The sequence below is a fragment of the Lagenorhynchus albirostris genome, chromosome 8 (genome assembly GCF_949774975.1).
Source record: "Lagenorhynchus albirostris chromosome 8, mLagAlb1.1, whole genome shotgun sequence".
In the NCBI taxonomy this organism is placed as follows: domain Eukaryota; kingdom Metazoa; phylum Chordata; class Mammalia; order Artiodactyla; family Delphinidae; genus Lagenorhynchus; species Lagenorhynchus albirostris.
Genome location: NC_083102.1, coordinates 85,779,430 through 85,802,901, shown reverse-complemented (window position 1 = coordinate 85,802,901; position 23,472 = coordinate 85,779,430). Strand labels below are relative to the sequence as shown.

The following is a 23,472-nucleotide window of genomic DNA, read 5'->3' as shown; positions in this document are numbered from 1 at the left end:
CGGGCTTCTCATTGCCGTGGCTTCTCTTGTTGCGGGGCACGGGCTCTAGGCGTGCGGGCTTCATTAGTTGTGGCACGCGGGCTTAGTTGTGGCTCGCGGGCTCTAGAGTGCAGGCTCGGTAGTTGTGGAGCACGGGCTTGGTTGCTCTGCGGCATGTGGGATCCTCCCGGAGCAGGGCTCGAACCCATGTCCCCTGCAATGGCAGGTAGATTCTTAACCACTGCACCACCAGGGAAGTCCCCTGAATATTTTTTTTGTCTGTTAAACTTTGGTATCTACTTAAAGTCCTTTTGTCCCTGTATTTAATTAGATTAATTAGTGTTTTAGATTTTAATTCTCATGAGACTTTTGCATTTGCCTCTATTGTGTTTTCTTACTTCCTTACTCTTCCTTCTTTCCTAAGGGTTAAAGTTTTTCTGATAATGTCTATCAGAATTCTGTTATAGTGTCTTTTAGTTGCTTCCCTATGTAAAATGTTTTACCTGCCTTAAAATATTTAGAATGTTTTCAAGATAATAGAGATCGAAAACTTCAGCAGACTGAGGAATTTGTGCAAATTCAGCATAGCACCTTCTTTTGTTGCCTAGGTAAACTGTACCATATTTAAAGATGCCATGCTTTGAGAAGATTGCCTGAACTTCAGCTTTCAAGTTAATGCCATCTTGATTATAAAGATTCCAAGAGTCTTTAAAATATATATATTTTTTCCTGTGGAAAGGCATTTTTTTATTTTAAATATAGCAGTGTGTACATGTCAATCCCAAACTCCCAATCTATCTACTTTAAAATAAATAGATGTACTGTACTTTGCAAAACTGTAATAGCAGAAAACTGGAAACATTCCATATATTTATAAACGGGATTATTTGAACAGTTTGTGGCACATCTATGCAATGGGGTGCTATGGAGCTGTGAAATGGAATGAGAACTATCTCTATATATTATTATGAAATTCTTCAGGATACATTATTCAGTCTAGATGTCTAGGAGAGTGGAGAGGGGAAGTGAAAGGGTTTAGATAAAACAAAATTACTCACGAATTGATATTTGTTGACGTTTCTATGGTTACGTTTGAAATATTTCTTAAAGAAAAAGCTGAAAATGACAGATATGATCTAATGTTCTGAAGAAACTATTTTCCTGGAAAAGCCCTTAACATCTTTCATCCATGGATTGGACACACGTTTTAGATTATTAACACAAATAAATCTAGATATATCACCAAACCATTTTCAACTCCCTGAAGATTTAAACAAGAAATTGTGATTAGTTGCCCAATGTAAAGTGTTGTGGTGCCTTAATAATAATAGGTTCTATTAAAAGACTGCTTTATGGCATTAAAAACATGTATGTTAAAGGAGGGGAAGTCCAAACAAAATCAATGACTATTAATCTCATATAAAGAAAGACGATCTGACATGCGGTGCCTCCTGATAGGAGTACACGCTGCCACCTATGAAGTGTTTTTGTAGCAGAGGAGGAAGACAAGTGCAAGTGTAATTTATGGCTTTGGCAGAAAACTGGAGATAGCAGAGTGGAAGCTAGAAGTCCAGACGCATTATCACATCTAATATGCATATATTTTTTATGAAACAGAAAAATTAGTTACTCCCATTTTAGAGAGGAGAAAAGAAACATAATGAATCAATGATATGCCTGTGGCCACTTTAATAAATTCAGGAATAAGAGCCTACCAGCACTTCTGGATTCATATCTCAGAACATATTTTCCATATTAAAAGAATGGGGATCCCTATCATCAAAGAGTAGCTAATCTGATAAAATAGATATGAGAGGTGATACGTGTTCAACAAAGCCTTAAAATTACATAGGCAGAACACTCTTGGACATAAATAGCAGTATTTTTTTGGGTCCCTCTCCAAAAGTAAAGGAAATAAAAATAAACAAATGGGAGCTAATTAAACTTAAAAGCTTTTGCACAGCAAAGGAAACCATCAACAAAATGAAAAGACAACCTACTGAATGGGAGAAAATATTTGCAAATTATATGACCAATAAGGGATTGAGATCGAACAAATATAAACAGCTCATACAACTGAACATCAAAAAACAAACAACCCAATCAAAAAAATGGGCAGAAGACCTGAATAGACATTTTTTCAAAGAGGAAATGCAGATGGCCAGCCAACAGGCACATAAAAAGATGCTCAACATCACTAATCATCAGGAAAATGCAAATCTAAACCACAATGAGATATCACCTCATCTGTCAGAATGGCTATCATCAAAAAGACCACAAGTAACAAATGTTGGCAAGGATGTTGAGAAAAGGGAACCCTTATACACTCTTGATGGGAGTGTAAATTGGTGCAGCCATTGTGGACAACAGTATGGAGGTTCCTCAAAAAACTAAAAATAGAACTACCATATGACCAGGCAATTCCACGTGTATATATCCCCAAAAAGCCAAAAACTCTAATTCAAAAAGATACATGCACACCAGTGTTCATAGGAGCACTATTTATAATTGCCAAGATATGGAAACAACCTAAGTGTCCACCAACAGATGAATGGATAAAGATGTTGTATGTATACACACATGGGATACTACTCAGCCATAAAAAAGAAAGAAATTTTGCTATTTGCGGCAACATGGATGGACTTGGAGGGCATTATGCTAAGTGAAATAAGTCAAACAGAGAAAGATAAATACTGTATGATATCACTTATATGTGGACTCTAAAAAACATAACAAACTAGTGAATAAACATAAAAGAAGCAGACTCACAGATATAGAGAACAAACTAGTGGTTACCAGTGGGGAGGTACAAATTATTGGGTGTAAGATAGGCTCAAGGATGTATTATACAGCACAGGGAATATAGCCAATATTTTGTAATAACTGTAAGTAGAAAGTAACCTTTAAAAATTGTATAATAAATTTTTTAAAAAATTTTTAAGCAAAAAAAAAAAATTATGACAGTTGGAGTTATCCTCTCCAGCAAGAGAAGAAAGTAAGTACGCTCTTCTGTTGTGTGCAGATTCACATATATCAGAGATCAAAAAGAGATTACATTGGCATTCTCTTATGCAATGGAGACCTCTTACCAGTTCTCTGTTAGAAGGGTAACCATCCCAATGCCACCAAAATGAGCCAATAGAGACCTTGCCAGCCAAGACAGGGGTCCTTTTAGAAACTACTCTGGGTCCACTTGACTACATGAGCAAACCGATGGCCAATACACAGGGCTGGCATCAAAGGTGTGTGACCTGTGCAGTCAAAAAAGGACCCGCTCAGGACTTCCCTGGCAGTTCAGTGGTTAAGACTCTGTCCTCCCAATAAGGGGCCTGGGTTCGATCCCTGGTCAGGGAACTAAGATCCCACACGCCTCATGGTGCTACCAAAAAAAAAAAGAAAAAGGAATCCACTCTCGGAAGGGCCTGCACTTGGCTTAATGCTCTGGTGTCACCATCTTGAAATCCTTAGTAATTTTATTTTTGAGCTTATGCTTTGGAAGTGAAGTCTGATGGGACAACTGAGCACACACATGAGCAGCACAGACAGGCCAGTTGGCAATGCACACAAACCTATAGGCATGAGCTGCGCGGGTAGCAGGCAGTGTGGGTATGGAGCAATTAGCCTGGCAGCCTAGTGTGCAGATGCATGCCTCAGGCAGTATGTGGCACCACAGGGTGTTGGTTTTTATGTTTCCCAAATTAATTTGAATTAACTTTGTGTTATATTTTAAGGATGAAGCTTCTTTTTATTAACCCAATCCACGAATAGTAATTGAGTGCCTACTACAATGCTCCATAAACAAAATTAGGTTTCTTTTCTGCCTTCATGGAGCTTATATTCTAGTTACATAATTTTTTCCAATTAATGCAGTAATAGTCTACTCTTTAAAATTAGAATTATTGCTTTGAATGCATCATTGGAGAGTATCTTTACAAAAAGGCAGTCTTTTATAATAATGTGATTGTAGCTAACTTTCCTGACCTATAATTTCATTGAATAGATTACTCTAGTTGCTTTGCTTGCTTTTATTATTTTCCATTAATTTTACCATAACTGAAGACATCCCTAAGTAGCTGAATATGGAATGATTTTATTTTAGAATTGTGAAAAATGGAAGACAGTACCACAGACACAGAACAAGAAGAGGAAGAGGAGAAAGGTGAAAAGGATCAAGAAGACCCCATTTATGCTGTAGCACCCACGATTAACATCCGAGATGAGCGATTCGTTGATGTATCTACAACTCCAGCTTTCATTTGTCTGCATGAGGTACATATATATTTATATATTACTACAGTCAGACTTGCCTCACTATCTACTTAAAAATTCAGATGAAGTTAATATCATTATAAAAATAATTTATTATTTGTAACCTGTAGGCAATATGTACTGTTTGAAGCACTTTAAAATAAAACAGCCCCTACATTCTCTTCCAAAAGCCTATGGTATACTCCTGGACTAATGCAGTAGTGTAGGTTCTGATACTTTTAAGGCATAATAAATATTTGCATATATGCAGCCACTTAAGTATATTCTGTATGTTGGTAAATGATTTCTTTCATTACTGGATACATTACATTTACATCCATAAAATGAAGATAAAATATCTTGTCATATAACGATAGAAAGAATATACATTTACCTAACCAAATGTAGTTACTACAGTACAGCACAGAAACATGCTGTTTCCTATTAGCAGAGAAGCAAAAAGGGGAATCTGATTTTTGTTAGATTTTTGTCTGACTTTTTAAAAAATGAGATGAACATTTAGGAAATACCCATATATGAGGAGAGTTTTTCTTTAACAGTAACTGACCACATATGCAATCTGTCACGCTTGAGAGCTGTACTTTAGAAAATGATTTAGGGGACATTTGAATTCTGGACTCTTAACCTTATGTGAATATAACTGAATAAAACATCTAAGAAATTTGATAGTCATAATAAAAATAAGCTTAAAAAAGTCTTTGGGCAAAATCAGATTTTACTTAAAACCAAGAAGCAATACTAAATCCCCGCCCAAATATTTTCTTGGTGTAAATATTTTAAACAATTGCTACAACTATTGTTGAGCTTTTTTTTTTTTTTTTGCGGTACGCGGGCCTCTCACTGCTGTGGCCTCTCCCGTTGCGGAGCACAGGCTCCGGACGCGCAGGCTCAGCGGCCATGGCTCACGGGCCCAGCCGCTCCGCGGCATGTGGGATCTTCCCAGACCGGGGCACGAACCCATGGCCCCTGCATCGGCAGGCAGACTCTCAACCACTGCACCACCAGGGAAGCCTGAGCTTTTGTTTTATATATACATATAAACCTCATGCCCGGGACACATGATGTCAGTTTGTCCCATTACTCATGTTTTCAGCATTGATCACTTGGTTAAGGTGGTGACTTCTAGCTTTCTCTCCTATAAAGTTATTACTTTTCTTCTTGAAATTGATAAGCACCTACGAGGAGATACTCTGAGGCTATTTGAGTATCCTATTCCTTCTAAAATTTTCACCTACTAGTTTTACATCTCTTGATGATTCTTGCCCAAATTAATTATGCTTACAATGGTTGCCAAATGGCAATTTTCTCATTCCATCATTTTTTCTACATTTATTAGTTGTCTTCCTACTATAAGGTAGAACTTTCTCTTCTTTTCTTTCTATCTGTCTATCCAACCATCCATCAGGGTGGACTCATGAGTTCTTATTCTACTCAGTGAGCTATAATCCATTATTGCCATTATTCATTCTGATGCTTCAGTTGTCCCAGATTTGGCCAGTGTACACCCTTTCAGGAAGGCTTACTTTTGACATGCTCCTATGATTCTTTGCATACCTTTTAACTTTCTGTCATAGAATATGGTCCAGATTCATCTTGCATTTTCTTTGCTCCAACTCTAGGATCAGCCATTTCTCAAAGGATCCTTGGTTCCTATTTTAGTGGAGAATGATATTTGAAAACTAAGATCTCAGTGCTGGCTGTGTTCATTGCTATTGGTCTGTCATTGCTTCTCAGCACTCTCAGAGCTGGGAAATAGGTGCATAAATATATTTATCCACACAAATTTATATCTATTTCTATACGTATCTTGATATATTTAGAACGATGAGCTCATATCTCTAGTATTAATATTTTCAAATGATCAGCATTCTCTATTTCTGTTAAAATCCATCATATATCCAGCTTTGCAATAGTATTTCTACTTTTATACCACTACCTTTAATAATTATATCAAATAAAGGTACAGTTTATTTCTACCAAAGGTTATGCTAACAATAAAAATTATAGTCAGATTTTTTAAGCCACAGATAAAGAAACATGGAAGATTTGACTTGTAAAGTCAAAGGAGAACTTAGGACAACTTCTCTTGCATATTGATCTTCAATGTAACAATTCATTAAATATTTCAAGAATCTCTCAATACTCAACGTATGCACAAATTATAGCTATTAATCATTGAATATGACCAGCCCCTAATAAAGTAGATAACTTAGATTATACGGTGAAAGAATGGTCCTCCCATTTTGAGTAGTAATTACACCAGTAATTTTACTGCCGGAGAATTCTTCCTTTAGCCAGCAAAATCTTGCAGAATGAATTATTGGCTTCAAACAACTTTGTTTCCATAAAAAACACCCCTGAGATTGTTCCTATTGGCATCTATAGCTTTTTTTTCTAACTCTTTTAACATTCCTCTAAGATTCACGAGTCTTAGAATTTTTTTAACGTACTATATAAAAGCTATCCTCCTTCAGTTGCCTAAACAGAAGCTGAATCTGCAGAATAGCAAGAGTTCTGAAAGAAAGCTGTCAGAAATCCACTTCCAAAGGCCCAGGTGCTTGGCATCACACTGAAAGAACAAGATGCTGCTTATAGCATTTATTGTTGTTAATGGTAGTCACACAGTTGGTCCAGCACTATTGAGTTGTAAAACATGGATGTCATGCTGTCATCCAATATTGCCTACAGAACGTGTTCAGTATTTATGGCACTCTGCGATTTGGGCCCAAACTATTTCTGTAATCTAATAATTTACTTAGGTCTTCATGATCTTCTGCTTATGTTACTCCCCTTAGCATGGACTCTCCCATATTCAGATGGCTAGGAAACTTGCACACATTCACAAAGCATGATACAAGGTCGTGGCTGTCCACAATCTTCTTACTTACGTTGCCTCTTGAAAGACTGTGCTACTCCAACTGAAAAAATCAGATCAAACACTTGTATAGGCCACACTTTGAAACCCCTGCATCTATTCCTAACCTCTTAGAATCTGGCTCAGTTCCCACCTCCTTCAAAAAACTGTGCCTGTGCAGTCAGTTCACAGTGTTTTCTCCAACCTGTCTACTCTTACAGCATTTGTAGGCCGTACCTTTCACTCGATACAAGATCATTAACAGATATTTATTGAATATCTTCTCATCATATAATATTTCGCATAGAAAATTTAATTTCTCACTGATATTATGATCACATTAAACAATAAGACTTAACAGGGTATGAACTACACTGTGTTAAATTCACACTTTGGGATTAATGTTCAAAGTGGGGCTTGGGAACTAAGTCACATCAATGGACTGTGTGGGTTAATTCTGGACACCTGCTCCCCAACTCTTCCATTGCTGCCTAATTATGAGGGCTGGCACTCCACAGACTTTTCTTGTCCCGTTGAAAACTTCTATTAAAAATTTTTTTTTGCTAAGGTATAACATATACACAGTAAGCCTCGCAAATACTCAGGGTCCAGCAGTTTTTTTTTTACATATGCCAGTAACCAACATGTTCAGAACTAAATTCATCATTCTCCCAATCCTAATTCTCCTCCTGCATTCTCTTTACCAGTTTGAGGGTAAAATATCTCCATTAAGTATTTCTTGAATTTATCTCTTCTTCATTCCTGCCATATTCCCACTCAGATGAAAATATATTTCCTGCAACCCAGTGGTGTCCCTTGAGACTCTTCCCAGTCATTTCTCCCACCAAAGTTAGACCTATTCTGACTTATCACTATGTATTAGTTTTGCCTCTTTTCAAAAATCATATGAATGGAATCATACAGTATGTTTTCCATTGTGTCTGGCTCCTTTTGGTAAACACTGAATCTGTGAAATTTATTCATAGCACCATGTGTGCCTTAGTTCAATATTTAAAAATTGCTATATAGTGTTCTTTTGTGTAAATATACCATAATTTTCTTGTCCATTCTATTTGATTTAGAGATTTGGGTTGTTTCCTGTTTGGATGATTATGAATAAGGTGCCATGATCATTCTTGTGCATGCCTTATACTTATGAATTCATTTATCTTGGGTGTTTACCTAGGAGTGGGGTTCCTGTGTCATAGTTTAGGTTTATATTCAGCTTTAGTTGATACCTTCAAATGGCTTTCCAAAAAGATTATACCAAGATATACACTCTGATGGGCAATATGTAACTGTTTTCATCTAATACCATGGCAAGGGTCATGTGTGATTTTATGTATATCCTACACAGCACGTGGCTCAAGACCTTGCACAGAGACAAGCAGTAAATATTTAGTATTTAAAAATCATTCTTTTAACAAATAGCATATGTCTCTTTGTTCAAAGCTCATGTCTGTTGCACATTCAGGCTTAATGTAAGTTATAGCTTTCATGGTATTCCCTAAGTCAGGATTTCTACTTTTAAACTGTACATGGTTATGTAAAGTAGCTCTGATTTCTAAGGGTGACCTTGGTTGTCAAATGTCAGTGTGTCAGATGTTGAACTTTTCCAAAACGTGGACGCCATAAAGTCATCCTTGTCTTAATGCCAAGAGCCAAAATCAAAACATGAAATTATCTTGCCTAAGACTTTTGGCTCGTTTAATTTTCACCAGAATGCGTCAGCTCCTCCCTTGTCTTCATTTCCTGAAAATAATTTTTGTGCCAGTCACTGTTAAGTCTTTGACCTGACTTAACCCAGGGGTAGAGAAAAGGTAGCACAGGAGCATTTGGGAGGCACAAGGGACAGTGTGAACACTGGAGGGAAACACTAAGGAAGTAAAAGTGTGACTCTGTACAGAATACGAAATTCTGTTGAAAGTAGAGTGTGGGGTATGCAAGCATTGTGGGTGTGTAGATGAAGATGGATTAGGCTTGTTGACATGTGACCTTTTCACTGAAACAGCTTCTATATAAAACTATCAACTTTTGGACTCCTTAAAAATGTGTAATAAATATATTTGTGTTCAAGTTTTAGTTTCACGTCCAATGGGAAAAGAACTGAGATAGCAAGAAGTTTTTGAAGAGCAGTGGGAGACATTAAGTCTTAATCCGTTGAACAGATATTAATTCAGCACCCACTATGTGCCAGGCTCTGTGCTAGGAGATGTTTATTACCATTACTATTAAAGTTACTAAAATTTACTCAAATTTATCCTTTCAGCTCCTCCTTTGTTTTGAGCACGTCCTGTGTGCTGCACAGTGCTAGACGCATGGACATTCACAGGCATAAAGCATATAAAAGGGTACTGTTCTTTAGAAGCTTAATTTGGGAAATAAGAAACTTGACATGTTAAATATCAACAAAAGGCAATGGATCCTTGAGAGCCTGGAGGTGCCAAAAGTGTAATTAGAACTGAATGCAAGGAACAATCACTGTGGGTTGAGATGATCTGGAAAAAAGCTTTTCAGAGGCAGTAGGACATGAGAGGGGATATTTTGTCCATATCCGTGGGGTCCACTATGAACATACTTTTCTTATCTTAAGCTTTGCCCACACCTATACATGCATATACTTGGAATGTCTTCACCTGGATGACCCCCAAGTTACCTCCAACTAAACATGCTCAGAATTAAATTTATTACTCTCCTCCCAAACCTAATTCTCCTCCTGTATTCTGTCAGTTTATTTTCTCTCTTAAATATCTATTAAATTCATCTGTTTTCCATTCCCACCATATCACCAACTGGAATACCATTTCAGTGATCAAGAGAAGATGTGAAGAGAGACTGAACCAAGCAATGGCCATGGAAAAAAGGATAGAATACATATAGGAGAGATAGTAAGGAAGTATAAAATGCTGGATTTAGTGTCTGAATGGATGGGGACGGGGTGAGGGAGAGGAAAAAGTCTAAATTGATGTTTGGATTTCTGATTTAGGAAAGTGGCTGGATTATGGTACTATAAGTGACAGAGAATTCAGAATAAGCAATGGTCTGAGGGGAGTGTCCAATATGTGAATCTCAGGCTTACCAGGGAAGTCCCTGGGCTGAAGATATAGACATAGCAGGTTCTTGGTATTCAGACTGCTTTTCTGAAAGGAATGCAAATTGCTTCTTATGTGTATTTAACAGCACAGTCTACCACTGCATATTTATGAAAAGATGTTGCCATTGTTTACCTAATTCCCTACCTTTAATATTATCTCTTTTTTCGGGGGGGGATATTCACATGTTCAAACGACACTTTCTTATTTTTTATTAATTTTGATCTCTTAAGGCTGGTAACAGATTAAATATATTTTTGGAATTTTTAATAAAAATTTTAAATTAATTTCTGAAAACTTGGTGATTTTCTGATGCTACTAAAGCTTCCTTCATTTTCAAGATTGGATCTTCTATAGAGTTACTGATGAGTTTCTTGAAATAATCTGTAATGAAATTTAAAATGTTTTTCAGAGATTGAAAATGTTTTCTATTTCTTTCATACATGAATTAATTAATCAAGTAACTGGTTACAAAGATGAAAGTGTAAGATTCCCATCCTCAAGGAGTCAAGGTAGTTTCAAGTATATAATTTAATTTTCATTATGATTTCATAAGGAAGTTTGAGATATCATTATTTCCATCTGAAAGGTTCTGAAAGATTGAGACTTGCCCTGGTTTGCACAGCTAGGCAGATGCAGAGCCAGGCCTGGAACCCTGTCTCCTGTCTCCTAGCCTGACACACATTTCACCTGACATTCTTCACTTGACATTCACACATTTAAACACTGCTATTTTAGGGTTTTACAAATTAACTTTTTAAGTAAACTGTATATTAAAAGAAAAAATAAAGATAAATATTTTAACTCTCTATTTAAATATTTCTCTTCAGTTTCCCTATCCTTTCTTAGTTATCACACCTCACTAATAGCTGTACTTAGAGAATAGGCATTTAAGAACTGCTAAATTTCTTTTTAAAATATTTCCACAAGTCTTGTTATTGTTGGCATGTTTTCACTTTTCCTTCAGACATTGAGGCAGGCTCACAAGAATAATTCTTCAAGATTTTGTTTGGCTGTCAAGAAACTTTAAACAGACTGATAATTTATTAAACAATACAGATAGGTTCCATTTTTCCCATAAAGGGTCTTATTTTATTTTTTTACTTTGACAGTAAGGTGGAAATTTTAAAATCTTTCCATGTGGAAGAAGACCGTGGGTCATGCCTGGCATACACTTAAACGTTTGGTGTATTGACATGGCTCTTATCTATTTACAAAAATTGGAGATTTATATCAGGATATATATTTATATCAGGATATATATTTATATCAGGATTACAGGCATAGAAGCCATATTCCACTTTGCAAAGTAGATTAGCACCCCTAAATTCAATCAGTAAAAATCGTACACTGTACAAGAACTCAGGATAAGAGAAAAGAAGGCCCCCTGTTAGGATATCCTCACCCTTGGCACCTGCAAGATGATTCTGGCCAGGAATCTGGGGGTGTTGTCGCAAAAAACTCTGCTATCTGAACACATGATCAGTGTTAAATGGGAGTCAGAGAGTGTTGAAAATTGGGGATAGAGAGGACTTGGCGGTTCTTCTGCCTCCTGTCTCTGAGCTTATCTCCTACTCGTTCTGAAAATCCTTCCTGAGCATCCACCACACGTCAGACTCCGGGCTTGGGACCAGAGGCAAATGCAGCAGGGAGTGGCTCTACCCTCGGCCGCATGTGTACCTTCATCTGTGTGGTTAATGCTTCTTGATTTCCCCTTCCTTTTTTTGATTCCTTTATTGACATAATGAGAACCTAGTTTGTGTGTGCATGCATGCTCGTGTGTTTATTTTAATTATATACCTAATAAAGTTTTAATTATCTCTTTATTTGTCACTGGTTTTTTTTAGCTACTACTGTAACAAGTTGATATAAATATTTAAAATAATACTCTAAACTCGGATGCTGTTTTTTTTTTTTAATAGTCACTGTGAACAGATGTTGCTTTCTAAAATAAGGATTAGGAGAAATACTTAATGGTACTGTTTTTTCCTCTGAGAAAGAAAGTTCTTGAGAGAGAAAGTAAGTCGGCTTTTGATAGCTTGTGGTTCTCAGTAGAGAATGTGCATCTTGAGAAACAAAGTACCTTTAGTAACCCAAGAACTATTTGAATAGATTAGTCACTGAAGATGGAAGCTTAAGGATTAAAATAAATAATGCTCTTTTGATTAAAATCTATGTTATATAGGTGGATGGGGAGATGGTACTCTTATCTGTTGGGGAGATTTTGGGGAAATAAAGCAGAGGGGAGTAGGGTTGGGAATTTGGCTATTCAGCAACTGCATCTACAGGTCACAGCAGTAAATGAGTCAGCAGGAGTGAACACCAGAAAAGTCTGCTGAAACAAAGCAGTCATTACAGTCTTCACTAGGCAAACAGGATCAGGGTCTCAGTGGTCAAGTAGTAAGATACAAGCCAGACTAGGAAGTTAAAGAATAGAATATCAGAGAGCCAGGGATTAAAGTTTTTTCAGCCATGAGGTTAGTACTTTTTTCTTTTTAACTATTTTCTAATACATAAAATATGCAGTACAGTAAGTCCTCTACATTCAAATGAGTTCTGCACCAAGAGCGACTTCGTAAGTCCAATCTGTTTGTAAGTCCAACAAAGTTTGCCCAGGTACCCAACTAACACAATTGGCTATATACCACTGCTTTTACACTTGCTTCTGGACATCCTGGGCTTGAAATAAAGATACTGTACTACTGTACTCAATACAGTACTGTACAGTAAAGTACACAAAAGCACAACCACTTGTAGAGGGTGCATGCATGTGACAATATACACCAGACGTGTGAACTAACTTATGTGACTGGACATGTGAATGCACGTTCGCATCTTTGAAAGTTCGCAACGTGAAGGTTCCTATGTAGGGGACTTACTGGAGTACAAAATTCAAAGGTGCAGAATTGTACACAGTGAAAAGTAAGTCAGCCTGTCACCCCATCCCCCAGTCCACTGTCCCCTTCCCCAGAGGCAACCATCATTAACAGTCTCCTATATAGCCTTGCAGAAGTCTACGCACAAACAAGCAAGTGGTAGTATAATATACGTACTTGCTTTTTTCACATATACATGCAACTGTTATGTTCTTTTTAATGTTTCCATGGTATTTCAATGCACGGTGGAGCATACTTTAATCAAATCCCTATTATAAGATATTTGGATTATTTCTGATCTTCTGCTCTTACAGACAATGGAGGCATGCCATGTCATGGGGGGAAGCACCAGGTGGGTCAGGAGGCAGAGGGAGAGGGCGGAACAGTGGGCAAGAGCCTTCATTGTTGTTTCCCTGGGAAGGAATGGATGAGGCAGAGTAAGCAGCTTAGGATTGGCTAGTTTGAATAATTTCAGCAGGCTCTGGGGCATAGGAGATGTCCCTAGTTGTTTGGCACCTGGCATTGGGATGATGAGGGCAGTTGTATAGTTGACCAGAGTGTGAGGACCTAATAAACGAGATGGCTAAGGGTGTGGACTCTGGATTGGTTGGTTTCCGTTTGAAAAGTTGTCCTCCTCCCAGGAGGAGGACTCTTGTCAAGGTGGGCGAGGAGGACAATGAAGGAGGCAAGGTGACTCAGGCATATTATCAGGTGGTTTTGAACAAGGTGTATCTGGCATAGCCGTGTAGGGCAGATGCTAAAGCATCAACTTTACAGAAGCTGGAAGCATGGTTAATGTAGAGACCTATTTGTACTTTCTTTTTTTCGTAAATTTTGTTCACGTCCTTTTTTCCTTTGTTTTTTATTGTGTGGTTTTTCTTAGAGATTCATAGAAACTCTTTATACATACAGAAAGTAGGCCTTTGTGTATAATATGCATTGCAAACTCTTTCTCTCAGATTTTGGATTTCTTTTGAGTTTGCTTAAGGTGGCTTTTCTCCATGTGGCAGTTTATTTTTTATGTGCTTAAATTTACTGATCTTTTCTTTTACAACTTCACGATTTTAGGTCCTACTTAAGAAGACCTTTGGCACTCTGATACATAAATTGTTTCCTGTGTTTTCTCCTAGTACATTGATAGTTTGAGTCATCGTATGTTAACCTTTATTCTATCTGGCATGTATGTTGGTATAAGGGGAAATGGAGAGGAGATGATGGGAAGCTTAGAACCTCATGCCAAGTCCATTATCTTCTGAGGCAAATGTTCTTTACATATTCCCAGCCCATGCATACCTAGGTGTAGGCAAACAAGTATACCTGGGTGGCATCAGAGATATGAATTAAGGGGGTACAAGCATTACCAGACATCAACCTCAGATTAAGAAGACAGGAATTTTGCTGTCTATAGAGACTACATCTAAGAATGGACAGGCTCAAACTATGTTAAATACTAATGGTTTGGAAAGAAAATCTCTGATTGGTGGGAGGTTGCAGGGAGTGGAAGAGCGGTTCAGTAAAAATGGGTTGCAGTCCTTGCTCTGCATGTACTAGCCATACAGACTTCAGAAAGCCATGTAAGTTCTCTGAGCCTCATTTTACACTAATAGTCCATTTCTCACCTTCAAGGGTACCTCACTGTCTACCATCGTGATTTTCATCCTCTTTTTAAACAGCTTTTATCACTTTTTTTCCAGTAAAAATCATACACAGCAGCACAATATGTAAAACAGAGTTGGATGTGGTGGATATAGAAGTGAAGGATGCAGAGGTGAAGGTCGCTCCCCATTCTCTCCCCTTCACATCTCCTGTCACCACCAGCACCACAGCTCCAGTCCCCCTGGGGCGCTGGGGAAACCCCCATGCTCTGTGTAGATAGTTTGTGAACTGCATAAAAGGGAGCCATCTCTCTTCCACCCTAAAACCCTTCTCAGCACAGCCAAAGGAAACACAGACCTGCCTCCAGAAAGCTGTGGAAAGCAACGTGACTATACTGAAGGTTCCCTCAGGAAGAGAGGAGGGAGTTCCACAGCGCATCATGCGGCAAAACTTCCTAAAATTCCTCATCAAAGCAGATTCCTCTCCCACACACACCCAACTTGACCCCCTCTTTATAAACTTCCCCGGAAATATTTTTTCCCATCCCCAGGCAGGTTTTTCCCCCTTTCTATCTACACCCCTCTTCTCCTTGATATCTTTGGCCATTTCATTATTTTATAAAAGTCTTTAGAGTTCCTTCCAGTTTTCCTCCCCACCCAGTATCCCATCATCACCTCAGGTCCAGGCACAGAACTGAACAATCAATAGGTGGCAGGGGGAGATTGTAGGCACTTAGATTTGATTTTTTTCTTACATTAACGTAAGGATTAAATATCACTTGCTTGAACTTGTAGTCAAATCCCTCTACAATCTGATCACCCATTTCTTTCTTCTCTTTAATTTTTTTTTTACTGTTCTCTGCTATATATACCTTATGCTCCAGCCACATTAGACCTATCATTGTTTTCCTAACTAGCTCCTGATTTTCCAACCTGCTTTTGCTCATCCTCTACACAGCCTAGGAGTGCTTTCCACACTTCAGTGCTTCAGAACTCTATGCAGTTTTTCCAGGACAGCTCAGACCCCACCTTCTTAAAGCATGCCACTTCCTTGACAAAATGGGAACACTTCTGTTGCTGTAACTTCCCTGCATCGTGCTTGTACCATATGCCACTTATTATTTCTTCCCTGTTTTTTAAGCTAATCTATAGTAGCTTTAGGAACTTTGAAAGCACGAAGCCTTTGCTATTCTTCTTGATATTCCTTGCCAACTCTTAGTGCACTGTAACATGTGTAGCCATGCCACTTGCAAAGGAATAGATGTACATAGTAATTAGTAACGTCCTCCACCAGAAGGATCACACTACTGAATCACTACTTCACAAGGCACACTTAAAGAGGAGAAATTTCTTCTGAGTTTCTGAATGCATTTTCCGCGTCAAGTCCACCTAAATTCTCAGATACTTAAATGTTTAAAGTTAGAAATATCTGGGACTTCCCTGGTGGCTCAGTGGTTAAGAATCCGCCTGCCAATGCAGGGAATACGGGTCCGAGCCCTGGTCCAGGAAGATCCCACATGCCACGGAGCAACTAAGCCCGTGTGCCACAACTACTGAGCCTGCGCTCTAGAGCCCATGAGCCACAACTACTGAGCCCTCGTGCCACAACTACTAAAGCCCGCGTGCCTAGAGCCCGTTCTCCATAACAAGAGGAGCCACTGCAATGAGAAGCCCACGCACCGCAATGAAGAGTAGCCCCTGCTCGCTGCAACTAGAGAAAGCCTGCGTGCACCAACGAGGACCCAACGCGGCCAAAAATAAATTAATTAATAAAATAAAATAAAATTCTAAAAAGAAATATCATAACATGTTAGAGCCATTGTACATCTATTTCAGTTTTATTTTTGCTGACTGAGCAAGGGATATGCAATGGGGAGGCAGTGATTTTCAAATATTTTTTGAAAACAGAAAAAAATCTTTTAAGTGAAATTGAAGATGAAGCCTCAAAATCCAAGATATAAAAGCAGAACTATTCGAGGTGAACAGTGCTTCATGCAGCATACATTCTCCTGGCATCTCCCCCTATCCCACTTCCTTTAACCTTCATGAAATATGTCTACAGAACCTTAGGGTCGCTGGGGACACAGTTCAAGAACCTCTACTATAGCGGTTCAGCCTGTTAAACACCAACCCCATAAATACCATACCATAAAGACTGTAACTTATGTAACCATTCAACTTCCATAACTACCCATGATATACCCATGAGCCGCTCTAGATTTTTAATCATTTGCTTGATCAGATAAAGACAAAAATTTTACTTGTTATAGGATAGAAATTTTAAAAGTCACCATCGGCAGCACCATTCATTTATAAATGATATTTGCATTTTTAAGGAATTATTTTATATAATGAAATTTTATATAATGAAAATAAGAACTTTGGTGTTTACATGAGAAATCTTTTGGCTCCCAAAGAACTTACAAAATGCTTTGTAGTTAAGGGGAATGTTTTCCTGGTGAATCCTGCCATGTAACCATGGAAGTAAAACAGTGTTTGGAGAGAACAGAAACTTGCCTGCCTTTTCTGCCAGAATTGTTATAAATTCTGACTTAGCTACAGAAAATAAATAATTTTTAACCACTAGGTTAAGTAGGGACATTAACACCCTTGAAAAAAATTCTTTTAAAAAAAAATCTTCCATCAACAGAATATCATGTAATTGTTTTTGTTAAGATACAAAAGAGATGTTTCACCTTAAATTACGATTTAATTGGAATCATCTTCCACTTTGTAGATTCACACAGAAAATCAGAGCAGGGGTGATACTGAGGTTTACAATGTATGTACTTTACCATGGAATTTCCACAGGTTATTTATCAGAGAAAATTAGTCCATTTCATGAGAAAAACACCAAGAAAGCCAGGAAAGCTGAAAATGGATAATGGCCCACACATGATACAGAGTTTGTAGATAACAGAGATTGTTTGTTTCTTTGTTTTCCTCAGGGAAGACTTTAGTGGTGTAAAGTCTTTACCTCCTTATTGTGGCACTATCCTCAGCAACAGAGATATCATTGGAAATGCTCCTAGGAAAGTGTCCAGCACATGGTTGGCGCTCGGCAAGGGACAGCTGCTTATCATTATGAGTATTCAGAAGCAGAATCGCTAAACAAAAATTAAAACAGGTTACTTGGATTAACTGAAAAAACTTATGATACTCATTACTGAATGGGAAATAAATGTAGGCAAATAGTTTTGTGGCCCCTTCTCTGATAAACTTTCACAACATAAGCACAAATTACTTGCCTCTTGTAGAAGATGAGAAAACCAATTTCCAGAGAGAGAAAGTGAGGAAGTTTTCAGATTCTATATGATTCCAAATATGCTGAACTTTTGTATGAGGGCTTTTGGAATAGAGAAGCAATTCATCTTAAACAGTGTCATCCTTAATCACTCAGAGAAAATCTTTTTTTAAATTAATTAATTTATTTATGTATTTTTGGCTGCATTGGGTCTTCATTGCTGCACACGGGCTTTCTCTAGTTGAGGCGAGCAGGGGCTACTCTTGGTTGCGGTGCACAGGCTTCTCATTGCGGTGGCTTCTCTTGTTGCAGAGCACAGGCTCTAGGCGTGCGGGCTTCAGTAGCTGCAATGTGCAGGCTCAGTAGTTGTAGCTCGTGGGCTCTAGAGCACAGGCTCAGCAGTTGTGGCACACGGGCTTAGTTGCTCCACAGCATGTGGGATCTTCCCGGACCAGGGCTCGAACTTGTGTCCGCTGCATTGGCAGGCAGACTCCCAACCACTGCGCCACCAGGGAAGTCCCACTCAGAGGAAATCTTGAATGCTAGAGATTAAACTTATATTTTGAGAGTTTAGAAAGTTATTATTTGGAAAAGATCTTATTCAAAATAATTTAATAAGCACGTCACACCATGCTATACACATAGTAGGCAAATGATAAATATTTATTGGATTAAGATAATAAAGATAAATGTAATAGCTATTTTAAGGGGCTAAAACAAAAAAAGCTGTCTATTTTAAAACGTGATTTTTTGCTTTCAAAAGAAGAATATATATTCTAAGCATTACAGTGCAGACTTCATTCTGAAAATGGCTAATAAAATAATAAAGATCGGGCTTCCCTGGTGGTACAGTGGTTAAGAATCCGCCTGCCAATGCAGCGGACACAAGTTCGAGCCCTGGTCCGGGAAGATCCCACATGCTGAGGAGCAATAAGCCCGTGCATCACAACTACTGAGTGAGCCTGCGCTCTAGAGCATGCAAGCCACAACTACTGAAGACTGCGCCCTAGAGCCTGTGCTCCGCAACAAGAGAAGCCACCGCGATGAGAAGCCTGTGCACCGCAACGAAGAGTAGCCCCCGCTCGCCTCAACTAGAGAAAGCACACACAGAGCCACAAAAAAAACCCCAAAAAACAAAAGCTTCATGATGTTGGGTTTGGCAATGATTTCTAGGATTTGACACCAAAACCACAAGACACAAAAGTGAAAATAGATAAGTTGGATTACATCAAAATAAAAAAATAATAAAGATCGTTTTGAGTTACTGTGTGAAGCCTAGGAAGATGCTGATCACCAGTTATCTAGATCATGGTTTTAATTTTGGTTTACCCCTGGGACACAGGTGCACTAACAGCACAGAATTTGTTATAGGGAATTAAACCGCCTGAAGTTCTATTTTATGACAATCTATTTTATATAACATTGCTTAAAATAAGTTAGCTATTGGCCAAGTGTGATTTTTGTTGTATTGACTTTTGACTACACGTAAGAGCTACATGTCTATTTTATTTCAATGGGCAGGTTTCCTTGTGTGCTATAGCAGATGTGTTACAAATACCATATATAAGCATGAATGTATATGTACATGTGGGGTATTCGTGTGTGTGTGTGTGTGTGCATGTACATGCATCAACACACCACAAGGGGAACCTACTCATACGCAGAGAACTACTCTCATTTCTACCTGCAGCTGGACCCAACATAAGTGAAAATTCCAAGTCATATTTATTGATAGCCATTCCAGTGTAAGCTCTTTGAAAGCTATTAGAAATACAAGACTTAGGTTACCTCTAATTTGGATAGCTATTGGAGAATGTTTGTGAAAGAAGCAAGTTTTAAGATCATTAATGTCTTAAAAATAGAGAAAAGGAGTAAAACCAGTCTCTGCGTAACTAAAGGTTTATAATCATAGCAAACTAGTGCTCTAATGATTTAAAATGTCCATACATGATTCCTCAAACTTGGGCATTACACTGTTAACAAAGAATGTTTTTTGGTCTATGGCCTAGTTCATATTTCTTTTGCTATATGCACACGTACACACATACACACACACGCACATGCACACACTGTATCCTGCGTGACAACCCTCCACCCTCACAAGCTGGTGTCTCCCAGAAGATGCACTATCTGAGGCTTCAGTATGTCATTGCTTCCTCCCTTCACTGTGAAGTGACTGCTTAAGTCAAAAGCAATGATTTGCAGAAATCCATAGTAGAGTAACATAATGGCTTCTAAGACATCTAGTAACCCAACAAAATAGTGTGGCTGACAGAAGCAAGGAAAAGCACATCCAAATCTCAAATAATCCAGAGAAAGTATCTGTTCCAGTAGGAAGAAATCTCTGCCCTCTTCATAAGGAAGCAACCCTGGGACTTCTCAAATGACACATTTACAAGGTGGGTGGATGGGATACGACTGTGCTGGTTCCTCCCTATCTCCAACCCCTTCTGTGAAAGCGTTTGCCCCACGTACACCTATTTACTAGGTTATTTCATCTAGTCCCACAGATTCATTACCATCTATATTCTAGCGACCTAGAGGTCTTCCCTGAACATCACACTAACATCCAAATGCCATCCACTTGGATGTCTTATAGATATTTGAACTGAGAAGATTCAAAACTGCGGGTCCCCACCCTTTACCCACCCGCGCACACACTTTCCAGACAGCTCCCCCGCGCAGTTCTTCCCCATCTCAGTCAACAGTGGCTCCGTCCTTCAAGTTGCTCAGGCTAAAATCCCGTACTTTTCTGCGATAACTCTAAATCTTTCCACTGTCCACCCCTTTATCTTAAAGATCCAGTTCACTGCAACCACCGTCACTCTCCAAGGTTATTGCAAATACCATCAAACTGGTGTTCATGCTTCAATCTCGTCTCTCAACAGTCTATTCTCCGCTTTTAAAACTGGATGAAATCATGTACCTTCTGTAATCAAAACCCTTACGGCTCTTACCTACTCTGAGTAAAAGGTAAAATCCTCACCATGACTCACAAGGTCTAGATGATCTGGCAGCCCCACCCGCATTTCTTATGTAACCCCAACTCCCCAAGCTCTCTCTGACCTCATCTCCTAAACCCCTCCCACCCGAGACTGTCTGCTTTTCCAGCCTCCTTGCTGACCCTAGAACGTGCCAAGCACCTTTGCACCTGATGCTCCCTTTGCCTGGAGCATACTTCTCCCGGATATCTGCCTGGCTTGTTCTCCTGTATCTTCAAATCTCTGTTCCAATGTCACCTCCACAGAGAGGTCTCCCCAGACCACCTGTATAAAATAGCACCTTTCCTCTGATACTCCTTATCTCTCCTTACCCTGCTTAATTTTTCATGGCATTTATCATATATTGTTTATTTATTCATCTCTTCTGATTAAATATAAACTCCCTGAGTATAGGGGTCTTGTCTGTTTTGGTCTTCCTTGAAGACCACATCATATACACTCAATAAATACCTTTTAAACGAATGACAGCAAACTCCACTCTAACATTTCTGTCTTCATAAATCTTTTAATTCCAAGACATTTTTGGCTTCTCAACTTTAGTTAATACAAGCTGCTGTTGAATCTAGGTAGGTTTTTTTTTTTTTAACATCTTTATTGGAGTATAATTGCTTTACAATGGTGTGTTAGTTTCTGCTTTAGGTAGGTGTTAAATAATCAAACTATTGGAACCAAACACATCTGCCCAAACTAGCCCATTGAATTCAGAATTTCTGGTAAATATACCTATATCAATGAACTCGGTCACATATGAAATTCTGTTTTTTCTTCTTTAGTCAAGCAAAACCTCAAAATCTGTCTTTATGCATATCCCCCAGCTTTCTGCTGATATAAATTAGCAAAGTTGTATAAAGGCTTCTCTGCCAGTTTGACTTTATAATTGACCAGAGGGCACGTCTTGCCCTGGTTACAGATCTGGGGATGCTGAGAAGTGGGATGGAGGAGCGTAAAGGAGAATTAAGATCACTCCCTCAGAATGAGTGTTTTTGTTTTTTTCAGATATATACCCAGGAGTGGAATTGCTGGGCCATATGATAGTTCTATTTTTAGTTTTTTGAAAAATCTCCATACTGTTTTCCACAGTGGCTGCACCAGTTTACATTCCCATCAACAGTGCACAAGGGTTCCCTTTTCTCCACACCCTCGCCAACATTTGTTGTTTCTGTTCTTTTGGATGATAGCCGTTCTGACAGGTGTGAGGTGATATCTTATTTGGTTTTGATTTGCATTTCCCATATGATTAGTGATGCTAAGCATCTTTTCACGTGCCTGTTGGCCAGCCATTTGCATTTCCTCTTTGGAAAAAAGTCTATTCAAGTCTTCTCCCCATTTTTTGATCGGGTAGTTTGTTCTGTTGATGTTGAGTTGTATGAGCTGTTTATATATGTTGGATATTCATCCTTTACTGGTCATATCATTTGCAAATATTTTCTCCCATTCAGTAGGTTGTCTTTTTTTTTTTTCAATGGTTTCTTTTTTTTTTTAATGTATTTATTTTTATTTATTTATTTTTGGCTGCGTTGGGTCTTCGTTGCTGCACATGGGCTTTCTCTAGTTGTGGCGAGCTGGGTCTACTCTTCGTTGCGGTGCACGGGCTTCTCATTGTGGTGGCTTCTCTTGTTGCGGAGCATGGGCTCCAGAGCACAGGCTCAGTAGTTGTGGCGCCTGGGCCTAGTTGCTCTGCGGCATGTGGGATCTTCCCGGACTGGAGTTCGAACCCGTGTCCCCTGCATTGGCAGGCGGATTCTTAACCACTGCGCCACCAGGGAAGCCCTCAATGGTTTCCTTTGCTGTGCAAAACCTAAGTTTAATTAGGTCCCATTTGTTTATTTTTGCTTTTATTTCCTCTACTTTAGGAGACAAATTCAAAAAAATATTGCTGCTATTTATGTCAGAGTGTTCTGCCTATGTTTTCCTCTACAAGTTTTATAGTATCCAATCTTACATTTAGGTCTTTAATCCATTTGATAGAGAATGTTCTAATTTCATTCTTTTACATGTAGTTGTCAAGATACATGCACCCCAACGTTCATGGTGGCATTATTTACAATTGCCAAGATATGGAAGCAAGCTAAGTGTCCATCAACAGATGAATGGATAAAGAAGATGTGGTATATAAATACAATGGAATACTACTCAGCCATAAAAAAGAATGAAATTTTGTCATTTGCAGTAACATGGATGGACTTGGAGAGCATTATGCTAAGTGAAACAAGCCAGACAGAGAAAGATAAATACTAAATGATATCACTTTTATGTGGAATCGAGAAAATACAACAAAATAGTGAATATAACAAAAAGAAGCAGACTCACAGACATAGAGAACAAACTAGTGATTACCAGTGGGGAGGGAGGAGGGGCAATATAGGGGTGGGAGAGCAGGAGGTACAAACTATTGGGTATAAGATAGACCCAAGGATGTACTGTGTAACATGGGCAGTATAGCCAATAGTTTGTAATGACTGTAAATGGAAAGTCACCTTTAAAAACTGTATTAAAATTTTTTTTGAAAGATTACTCCCTCAGGAAAGAAGACAACAGTGTCTTCAGCAAGAAGCCCTCTA

General features: G+C 38.6%; 2 protein-coding genes across 2 annotated transcripts in view; one reads left to right on the top strand and one right to left on the bottom strand.

Annotated features, from left to right (window-relative positions):
- Positions 1-23,472, bottom strand: part of GSAP (gamma-secretase activating protein) — a 234,015-nt gene that overhangs the window by 28,437 nt on the left and 182,106 nt on the right. The window lies entirely within an intron of this gene.
- Positions 4,090-23,472, top strand: part of CCDC146 (coiled-coil domain containing 146) — a 107,723-nt gene continuing 88,340 nt past the window's right edge. Inside the window, exon 1 of the mRNA XM_060157226.1 lies at positions 4,090-4,248. Within this exon, the coding sequence (XP_060013209.1) occupies positions 4,090-4,248 (159 nt within the window). The remainder of the gene's footprint in view (positions 4,249-23,472) is intronic.